The following is an 11,258-nucleotide window of genomic DNA, read 5'->3' as shown; positions in this document are numbered from 1 at the left end:
AGAATTTTTTATTCACATTAGTGAACCTTTTTACTAAATATTCACCCAGTGCTTTAACAAGTCAGTCTGTATATAGAAAACATGTAAGGCATGTGCAGCCCTCAGCATAATTGCTCCTGTAGCAGGTTTCCATGTTATGTGGCAGGCAGCTGTTCAGTGAGACACCCTCTGTGGCCGCAGTGCTGTGTGTGACCTTGCACCCACTTTAGCAATCAGTGCCCGCACAGCACGCAGCTCTCTTCCTCCACCTAGCGGCGATCTATCCCCGTCCTCTCTATGGTGCAGCGGCTGAGCCTGCGCGCTCGCTGACAACGTCGAGGTGTGACAGACACAGACAACATGGCGGCCTCCATCATGTACAGCCGGCTGTCAGCGGGACTGAGGAGCCGGGCGCCCCGGGCCGCCCTCGGCTCTGCCGTTCAGGTAAACAGCGCCCATAGGCACAGTCTAGCGAGGGACAAACAGCGGGAGGTTAGTCGGGGTGGGCTAGGACAGCTGACAGAAATGGCCTCTGAGCTGTGTGCCCCCAGGAAGGGGAGGCTGGAGCCATGGGGGTCGCCCCCGCAGGGGAAGGCAATGGACATCAAGGGGGGAATTGTCATAATACAAGGACAGCAAAAAAGGGGGGGATTGTAATAATACAGGGAGAGCAAGGGGGGATTGTCATAACACAGGGACATCAAGGGGGGATTGTCATAATACAGGGACATCAAGGGGGGGGGGATTGTCATAATACAGGGACAGCAAGGGGGGATTGTCATAACACAGGGACATCAAGGGGGGGGGGGGGGGTTGTCATAATACAGGGAAAGCAAGGGGGGGGTTGTCATAATACAGGGACAGCAAGGGGTACGAGCAGGGCTGCCATGGCCGCTCCTGCAGTGAAAGGGTTACCAGTGTCAGAGGGCTCAGTATTGTTTACTAATCCCTTTAAATAAACTGTCCGCAACATCACTGCTATAACCATACACTGACTGTATATAGAGCAATGCAAAGTCACAATATGTGCAGTGTGTTACTTTAACCCCCCTCACTGACCCCTTCAGGGGCTCTTCTAAACAATACATAGTGAGGGGCAGCAGTGATCTGTATGTAGCTCCCCCGCCCCCCCATGTCTAATACACACCCCCTCATCGGTCTAAATGAAATGTTACCAAACCAAAATGTGTATCATTGTATCAAATTCCTAGTGTCTCGGTGGTTATGGTAATCCCTGTGGATGCCCCTTGCACTGACCGCTCCTGTGTAGAGAGGCAGCCTTGCATTAGTTTGCAGTGGATTGAGATGCGATGTTGTGCATAGGTCATGTAAGGCGATGTAACATTAGTGGGAGGGGGAGTGTAATGTTCTGCTTTGGAGAAGAAGGTGAATGTAATGTCCTTGTACTGACATCTAAGGTTTCTTATGCAGCTAATGCAGTCAGGGCTGCTTGACCTTCTATTGTCGTGGTGTCATTGTTGAGTTCACGTAACTTTATAAATAAGTTGTTTAAATGGCATACAGAGCACACTCCCAGTTTAGTACAGGTCCAGGAATATAGCTTCACTGCACGGCGTGACCGCGACCTCCAGGTTATTGATCACTCCTCGACAGGTCAATGGACATGCATTATGTGACTCCTCGTAACACATGCATGTTCCTGGATGTATATATTTTTATTCTATACATTGTAAGTAGTAGTTATGCTACTGGTGATTTTATGTTTTCATTACAAATAATATACTTTTTAGAAAGCATTGTAGTTGATGTCTGCTTTTATCAGCACATTAAAAACCCACATTTGAAAATCTAAAATAATTATGGTACGATTTTCTGTTTGATAAAAAGCAAATTTTCCTACATAGATTTTGTGTTTTATGAACTTTTGCACTGTAGTCTAGTGAATAAATCATTTTATCACCTGCTGGTATGAATGTTCTAAGCTTACCAAACTGGTGTAGTAAGATATGATGAGCAAATGATGCAGATCTGCCATTCTTTCTTTTGAACAGTTTTAAAAACATGGACACAAACTCAAATGGACACTACAGGCACCAAACCAACTTTAGCTTAAAGGACCACTACAGTATAGTGCCAGGAAAACAAACTCGTTTTCCTGGCACTATGTAGTCCTTAGTAGGGATCGACCGATATTGATTTTTTTTAGAGCCGATACCGATAATCTGTGAACTTTCAGGCTGATAGCGATAACTTGCCGATATTTTGTACATTTACCATTTTGAAAAAATAAACAATTTCTTAAGGTAAATGCATAAAATATACATGCCACATGTAGTGGATGCAGTGTGTTTAGACAGGGGAGCTGTGTGTGTTTGTCTGGTGGATGCAGTGTGTATTTGTATAGTGTGTGTATATAATGAATGCAGGGTGTGTTTGTGTGGTGTGTGTAAAGTGAATGTGTGTGTGTGTTTGTGTAGTGTGTGTGTAAAGTGAATGTGTGTGTGTGTTTGTGTAGTGTGTGTATATAGTGAATGTAGTGTGTGTATATAGTGAATGCAGTGTGTGTATATAGTGAATGCAGTGTGTGTTTATGTAGTGTGTGTATATAGTGAATGCAGTGTGTGTTTGTGTAGTGTGTGTGTGTATATAGTGAATGCAGTGTGTGTTTGTGTAGTGTGTGTGTGTATAGTGAATGCAGTGTGTGTTTGTGTAGTGTGTGTGTGTATATAGTGAATGCAGTGTGTGTTTGTGTAGTGTGTGTGTGTGTATATAGTGAATGCAGTGTGTGTTTGTGTAGTGTGTGTATATAGTGAATGCAGTGTGTGTTTGTGTAGTGTGTGTGTATAGTGAATGCAGTGTGTTTGTGTAGTGTGTGTGTGTTTGTGTAGTGTGTGTGTGTATAGTGAATGCAGTGTGTGTTTGTGTAGTGTGTGTGTGTATATAGTGAATGCAGTGTGTGTTTGTGTAGTGTGTGTGTGTATAGTGAATGCAGTGTGTGTTTGTGTAGTGTGTGTGTGTGTGTATAGTGAATGCAGTGTGTTTGTGTAGTGTGTGTATATAATGAATGCAGTGTGTGTGTGTTTTTGTGTAGTGTGAGTGTATAATGCAGAGTGTGTGTTTGTATAGTTGTGTATATTATGAATGCAGAGTGTGTGATTGTGTAGTGTGTGTGTATATAATGAATGCAGTGTTTGTGTAGTGTGTGTATAAGGAATGCAGAGTGTTTGTGTAGTGTGTGTTTGTATAGTTGTGTATATAATGAATGCATAGTGTGTGTTTCTGAAGGGATTTCATTTGTGTAAAAATATTTTAATTTTTTTTTTTAGTCCGCCCCCCCCCCCCCCTCCCTGCTTGTTACCTGGCCAGGGATGAGGGCTATGGCATTCCCTGGTGGTCCAGTGGCATGTACTGAGCAGTGGGGGGAACTGCAGTAAGAGCTTACTTACCTTCCCTGTAACTCCTTCAGCTCCCCTGTGTAAATCTCACAGTCAGCGTGCCGCGCGAACCGTTGCCATGGTAATCTGTGGCAACGCTCTGCGGCTGCAGGACTCGCAAGATTTACACAGGACCGATAATTGTCATGGGCCCGGCGGTCCTGGTATGGATTATCGGCAGTATTTGTTTATTTATTGGCCCATATAGATATTGCAGAAAATACAGAATATCGGCCGATAATATCGATCCCTAGTCCTTAGGTCCCCCCCACCCTCATGGCACCCCTTCCCCTTCAGCTACTTACCTCCCTCGGCGCTGGGGAACTCTCCTCCTCCTGCCGACGTCAGAGCCGAATGCGAATGCGCATGAGCGGCAAGAGCCGTGCGCATTCAAACCGCCCAGAGGAATTCATTACTCAATGCTTTCCTATGGACGTCAGCGTCTTCTCACTGTGATTTTCACAGTGAGAATCGCAGAAGCGGCCACTAAAGGCTGGATTAAAACTAGAGGGACCTGGCACCCAGACCACTTCATTGAGCTGAAGTGGTCTGCGTGCCTATAGTGGTCCTTTAAAGGGACACTATAGTCACCTGAACAACTTCAGCTTTATGAGGTTTTTCAGGTGAGAACAATAGCTCCCTGCAGCCTTTCTCATGTAAACACTGTATTTTCTGAGAAAATACAGTGTTTACATTGAAAGCTAGGAACACCTCCAGTTGCAGTCACTCACAGTGAACCAGAGGGACTTCGGAGTTGATGGAGGCATAATATGCCTCAATCCACTCAGATCTGCTGTGCACGAGCATCCTGTGATTCAGTATCTCCTCCCACTGCATGCAGACACTGAACTTTCCTCATAGAGATCCATTGATTTAATTTATCTCTATGAGGAGATGCTGATTGGCCAGGGCTGTGTTTGAATCATGCTGGCTCTGCCCCTAATCTGCCTCCTTGTCAGTTTCAGCCAATCCTATGGGGAAGCATTGTGATTGGATCAGGCTACAACTTCTGATGATGTCAGCAGACTGTTTTTTTTTTTAGGCAATCAGCATGCAGAGTTACAGCTTCAGGCTTGAATACAGTAAGATGTTTACTATATTTATGGAGGCATGAGGGGCCCAGGGGGGCTAGATGGTGGTGTTAACACTAAAGGGTCAGGAATACATGTAGTTGCACTGGTGACTATAGTGTCCCTTTAATGAATCAGTTTAAGTGGATGGTTAATGCTTCTACTGTCTCACTTTTCAGTTCCGTTCACTTTGTTCATTGGGAAGCCATTTATTTTGAGAAGTAAGATTTCGTGCATTTCCTGCTTTAATATTTTAAGGCTTCTCAATGCTCTAGTTGTGCCATCCAGAGTGTCTGTGGACATGGGAAGAAGACAGACATGCTCCAACAGAGTGCACCTGCCATTTACATTAGCTCTGTGGAGCTAACGGTTAGAAAAAATAATCTCCCCGCTGCCTGACAAAAGTTCTGATTTCAAATAGAAATTGGCACTTTTATAAACTGCAATTAAAGTGAGTATATGCTGACACATAAAGCAGTTCAGCAAGATTGTGTGGAGTGTTCCTTTAACTCCCAAATCACATAGAATTGAGCAGTGGAACTGCAGGGGCATGATCTGTACACTAAAACTGCTTCATTAAGCTAAATGTGTTCTGGTGCTTAGTGTCTCTTAAGTTCAAATATCACCAATCCACACATAATCTCTCTTGTTGCTTTGTCTCCTGATTTCCCGTTTAAAGCAGATCTGTCACCTTTCAGTATTTCATAAAGAAATATTCTTAATAAAGTACCGATTAAGATTGTGTTGGAATTTCATGGAAATTTCAACGCAATCCAAAGGCAAAGTAGGGACTTCTTTGTCTTATGGTACAACCTGAGTTTGACAAAAGCTACGCCACCGACTTTGGTCCAGTCCCAGCAGCCATCACAAATAACAGCTGTGGGATTTAGGTTCTATCTATTGAGAATCCTGCGGTCATGAGGTATGTTCCATAGACCTCATTGCACGATGGTAAAACACTGAGGTGTGTCCTGGCAATGAAGCGCCAAAAGTGAGAGGACCGCAGTGTAATGATAGTTTGCGCTGTGCCTTTAAGACAAAATTATTTAAAGTGCCACAAGTGCTATATTGTGCAGCGTGATATATATATATATATATTGCATAAATTCCTTTAACACATATATTGTGCACTATTGTGTACAGCTGTGGTGAAATATACAAAGCACTCACTTATAAATGTATATGTAGATCCTCTCCATGTAACATAAAAAGGAGAGAGGGAAAAAAACAATGATCCTGTAAATCTATAACACAGAAAGAAAATTAATAATTTATAAAGTGTACACTCACAAATGTAGAGCAGAAAAGGCCTGCTCTAACCATGACAGCTTCCAATAACAATCCCTCCTGGGATAAAAACGTCAGAGACAAAACGATCCACTTCTCAGATTTATTGCACAGGTAATTATAGCAGCTTTCTCCAAATTTCCCCACGGACCTCCAGCGTCAGATTTTTCCCATAGGAAAGTATTGAATAATGCTTTTCCTATGGGGAGGTCTAATGCGCGCATGGCCATTGCTGCGCATGCGCTATAGGTCTCATCCGCCGGCTGATGGCAGGGGAGGAGCATGGGTGTAGCCTGACACATCGTCGCTGGATTCAGGTAAGTGGGTGAAGTTTTTTGTTTTTTTTAAAACAGAAGTGTAAATAGTTTATTTTTATCCGTTAACAAAATGCAAAGTGACTAAACAGAAAGCTGTAAATAAATCAATATTTGGTGAGGCCACCCTATAGTTTTTTTTTTTAAATTCTTTATTTTTCTTGTGCTTAGTGTTACAAACAGGCCTGTAGCGCCACGACAGCGAGTACAAGCTTTACATTGGTATATAATATCATGATGGAGTTGTCAGCACATTTAATTTTATAAAATGTCACGCTTGGAGTACTAGAGTAGCATTCATATAGATTAATTAGACTATACATACACACATAAGTAGATTGTCTTTAGCGAGTTTACTGACTGTTTGAGCGATCATCAGTTACATACTAGTGACTGCAGTAAGTGAGTATGCATATTTTATCCTGCTAAATACAACATTACCATTCAAGTGGTTGATAACTGCTAATGATAAAGTTTTGCATGCTGGTTATTGAGCTCTTCTTAGGCTGATTACAATAATGATATAATGAGTAGACATCTTTCTTAGCTGCCTAAGCTTTGTGAGAGTGGTTGCAGGTTATGCTGGGCTAGAGCATGAGTGGCTATATTAAACTCTAAAGCAGCCTTAAAGGACCACTCTAGGCACCCAGACCACTTCAGCTTAATGAAGTGGTCTGGGTGCCAGGTCCTTCTAGGGTTAACCCATTTTTTCATAAACATAGCAGTTTCAGAGAAACTGCTATGTTTATGAATGGGTTAAGCCTTCCCCCTATGTCCTCTAGTGGCTGTCTCATTGACAGCCGCTAGAGGCGCTTGCGTGCTTCTCACTGTGATTTTCACAGTGAGAGCACGCCAGCGTCCATAGGAAAGCATTATGAATGCTTTCCTATGTGACTGGCTGAATGCGCGCGCAGCTCTTGCCGCGCGTGCGCATTCAGCCGACGGGGAGGAGAAGAGGCGGATCGGAGGAGGAGAGCAGGAGGTGAGCTCTCCGCCCAGCGCTGGAAAAAGGTAAGATTTAACCCCTTTCCCCTTTCCAGAGCCGGGCGGGAGGGGGTCCCTGAGGGTGGGGGCACCCTCAGGGCACTCTAGTGCCAGGAAAACGAGTATGTTTTCCTGGCACTAGAGTGGTCCTTTAACCCTTATGATTAGACTGTAAAATGTCCACCCCAGGTGGTTTCCACGTCGGTCAGGCGAAGAAGGGTCTGTGTTTGCCTGTCAGAAGACCAGTCTTTATTCAGTGAGGATGGTTTCTTTGGTGCGAGAAGCTTAGGTGTCTGCTGCACTACTGATATTCCCTTGTTAGCTGGTCTGTCAGGTGTTTGTCTTGGGCTGGTGAGAGATCCCAGGCATCCCGTCTGCAGTGAATGATCAGTCCGTGCAGTATGCAGTGACAGTTCCTTTTTTGTTTTCGTTGCTCTGCTCATGGGGTCTTAGCACCCACTCTGTCGATTCCCGCTCTGACTGGTTCGGCGATCTGTTTGTGTGGCTGCAGGAGAGGTGAGTGTGCTCGGTTGTTAACAGGGTCGCTTGCCATGAGGTGTCCGCCATTTTGGAAACGGCTTTCTCTACCTCAGCTCCAAGCGCCGGCATTGTGGTGTTCCGATGGGTCTCGGGGTGGGGACTGGGATCACCCCCGCCGGCCCAGAGGGGGGGGGAACGGAGCCGGACCCGCCTAACCACGGGTTGCTGCCTTACCACTGGTGGGCAGGATAGGCTGTCCACCTCGCTCACCACCCGAGCGGTCCGCATCGTGTGACTTGGATCGCCCCTCCGAGGGACGAAAACTGCTCAGCAAGCCTCTCCTCAGGACCAGGGTGACCTCTTGCACCGGTGCTCGGCAGCCAGTTGTCAGGTATGCGTGATGCCGTTTTTTTGGGGCTAAAACTGGAGGTTTTTACAGGAGCTACTCCATTGTGCGTCCGTTCAGCCTGGCGGTCCGGCCCCGCCCCTTGTTTGTTTTTTTAACCCCTCCAGCCCCACAGGAGGGGGGCACTCCAGGAGCCTATAGTGCCAGGAAAACAGGTTTGTTTTCCTGGCACTATATGATCCCTTTAAGTAATATACCAAAGCACAGCCTATCCCCTCACACCTTGTGTGTAGCAAGAACTAATGCACATAAACTTGATTAATATACAAAATGCTTGATTTATTTATTATTGGCATTTATAAAGCGTCAACATATTCTGCAGCGCTTTAAAATTGGGAAAAAGACAATAAATTATATAAAAAGGTCAATACAAAAGGTAAAGAGGGCCTTGCCCGTGAGCGGAGATCTAGCCCCTGAAGATAATTTGTATAGAGTACTTTGCTAGATAGCCAGTGAGTTTACAATCTAAAGGTTAAAATGGAGGAATGAGACAAGAGATAGCAGATGAATTTGTAGGTGTTGGCAGAGAGAATTAATAGTATAATTGCTGTGCCTAGTAACATGTGAAAGGAATGCAGAGGTGATCGACTGTGATGTCAAACAGTTGGAAGAGCATGCTATATATTTAAAAGGAACCAGGGTGAGAGGGTAGTGCTAAGTAGAAATGAAGCTGCTTTGATGTTATTTAAAAAGTGCCAGCATATTCTGCAGCGCTATACAATGGTTGTACTGACAGACAAGTTTTTGAAACCAGACAAGTTGGACGCACAGGAACAGAGTGCGTTGATGGAAGGATGAATACTTTTCATGGAGGGCATAGTGTGCATTAGAGGGAGCAAGGCGCAGAGAGGGGAAGCTATTTACAGTTTAATTGATATGCTTTGCTGAAGAAGTGAGTTTTCAATGATTGTTAGACGGATTGGAGACTGGGTTATAGTCTAATAGCAGGGAAGAAAGTTCCAGAGGAATGGTGCAGCCCTAGTGAAGTCATGTAGGTGAGCATCAGAGGTTAAAGAATGAACACAGACTCAGGTCTTCGGTAGAGCTTAGGGACCTGGATGGGACATACTTGTGTATTAGGGAGGGTAGGTGGGTAGGAGTGCATTATGTAGAGATTTGTAAGCAAGTACCAGAATTTTAAATTGAGCCAGATGGGAGGCCAATGTAGGTACTGACAGAGGGGGAGGCATGGAAGGTGTGGACGGAGAGGAAGATGAGCCTCGCTGCCGCATTTATTATAGACTGTAACATGGGCAAGTTGGGAACATGTAAGGCCATTGAGAAGCGGATTGCAGTAGTCAAGGCGAGTGAGGATAGCAGCATTGACCAGCACCTTCGCTGCATATGGGCAGAGGAGTGCTATATTTTTCAGATAGAAGTGGCAGGATTTATCGATCAACTGGACAAGAGGGGTGAAGAAGAGAACATCTAGGTAACAAACCTGCAAAGTAAAGCTGATGGTAGTGCAATTGACTTGGAGGGAGACAGACACGGAAAGATAAGAGGGTTAAGTTTAAGGACACAAGCAGCAATTCAGTTACAAATAGCAATGCAGTCAGAGACCCAAGTAAAAAAAGGGATGGTGAGAAATTGGGAGAGGACAGATAGATTTGTGTGTAATCCACGTAGAAATTATGTTGGAAGCCCAAGGAGCTGATGCGTTTAGCAAGGGAGGCAGTGTAGATCGAGGACAGTAGGGACAAGGAACAAAACCTTTGGCAACCCCAACAGAGAACGGTTGCGGAGAAGAGGCAGAGCCAGAGGAAGAAACACTGAAAGAGCTCTGGGAGTGGTAGTAGGAGCACCAGGAGAGTGCAATATCTCGTAGACAGAGGTAATGGATGATGAGTAGAAGTTGTTGATGATCAACAGTGTTGAAAGCTGAAGAAAGGTCAGAATTAGGATACAACCGCGGGCACTTGAATTTGCAGCTTTTAAATCATTGCATACTTTGGACAGAGCTGTTTCGTCAGAGTGATGAGTGCAGAATACAGACTAAAGCGAGTCAAGCACTGAGTTAGATTCGAGAAAATTAGTCAATCTTGCGTACACAGCACTCTCAAGGATCTTGGAGGCGAATGGTCATAGCAAGTTAAGGCGGTAGTTGTGCTATGTTTTTCAGCTTAAAGCGGCAGGATTTGGCGATCAATGTAGGGTCAAGGTTGGGCTTTTTAACAAGCAGGGTTAAGTTGCATGCTTGAAGGGTGAAGGAAATATGCCATAGGGGAGGGGAGAGATGGAATATTTTAGTGAGAGGCAGAGCAAGAGAAGGATACAATGGGACTGAGATACAAGGGAATAGGATCGAGGGAGCAGGTGGTAAGGTGGGATGACCGGAGCATTTTACATTTGCACAATGAGCAGCACTGACGTTTAGTGTCTCAACACCCTGCATGGAGGCAATGAACATTCCTTGTACAGATGCATTGATTCAATGCATCTCTATGAGGAGATGCTTATTGGTGTTATTCGCGCATTGGATGAAATTGGCTGAGATCATCAGGTTTGATCTCCAATGGAGCCAGTGGAGTGGAGGCAGAGCCAGCTGTGAGGAGACACGGTCGGCGCTGGAAAAAGTGAGTGTAAACACTTTTAACTCTTTTCACAGGGGTTCAGTCACCTAAACTATAGTATCAGAAATACATGTTTGTAACTTGGACAGTTGTTTCCACCGTTAAGGGGTTAACATTCAGATTATTTTGATTGTTTCAGAAAGCATAGTATACTGACATTTCTTTACTGGAGAGAATAAGCAAATAAGTACCGTATATACTCGAGTATAAGCCGAGTTTTTCAGCACATTTTTTGTGCTGAAAAACCCCAACTCGGCTTATACTCGAGTCAATAGTCTGTATTATGGCAATTTGCATTGCCATAATACAGACTGGGGGCTGTGGGGGCTGCAGAGATGTTACTTACCTGTCCTGCAGCTCCTGTCAGCTCTCTCCTCCTCCGCGCCGTCCGTTCAGCACCTCGGTCAGCTCCCAGTGTAAATCTCGCGAGAGCCGCGGCTATCGCGAGACTTACAGTGGGAGCTGACAGAAGAGCTGAACGGACGGCGCGGAGGAGGAGAGAGCTGACAGGAGCTGCAGGAGAGGTAAGTTACAGCTCTGACAGCCCCCCTCTCCCTCCCACTGAACTGCCAATGCCACTGGACCACCAGGGAAGGAGCCCCCCTCCCTGCTATGTATAAAGCAGGGAGGGGGGACGAAAAAATAAATAAAATAATAATAATTAAATAAAAAATAAGAAGAAGAAATAATAATGAAAAAAAAATATTAAAATAATAAAAAAAATAATAATAAATAATAAAATTGCCCACCCCCCACCACTGCAACACACA

At 44.8% G+C, this 11,258-nt stretch overlaps 1 protein-coding gene across 1 annotated transcript in view; it reads left to right on the top strand.

The window, feature by feature from the left end:
* Positions 1–275: 275 nt before the first annotated feature.
* The window catches only part of SUCLA2 (succinate-CoA ligase ADP-forming subunit beta), an 82,522-nt gene continuing 71,539 nt past the window's right edge, over positions 276–11,258 (top strand). Inside the window, exon 1 of the mRNA XM_063426002.1 lies at positions 276–423. Within this exon, the coding sequence (XP_063282072.1) occupies positions 340–423 (84 nt within the window). The 5' untranslated portion in view covers positions 276–339. The remainder of the gene's footprint in view (positions 424–11,258) is intronic.

This window comes from Pelobates fuscus, chromosome 1, assembly GCF_036172605.1.
Source record: "Pelobates fuscus isolate aPelFus1 chromosome 1, aPelFus1.pri, whole genome shotgun sequence".
In the NCBI taxonomy this organism is placed as follows: domain Eukaryota; kingdom Metazoa; phylum Chordata; class Amphibia; order Anura; family Pelobatidae; genus Pelobates; species Pelobates fuscus.
Note: the sequence above shows the minus strand (reverse complement) of the source record. Positions and strands in the feature narration are given on the sequence as shown.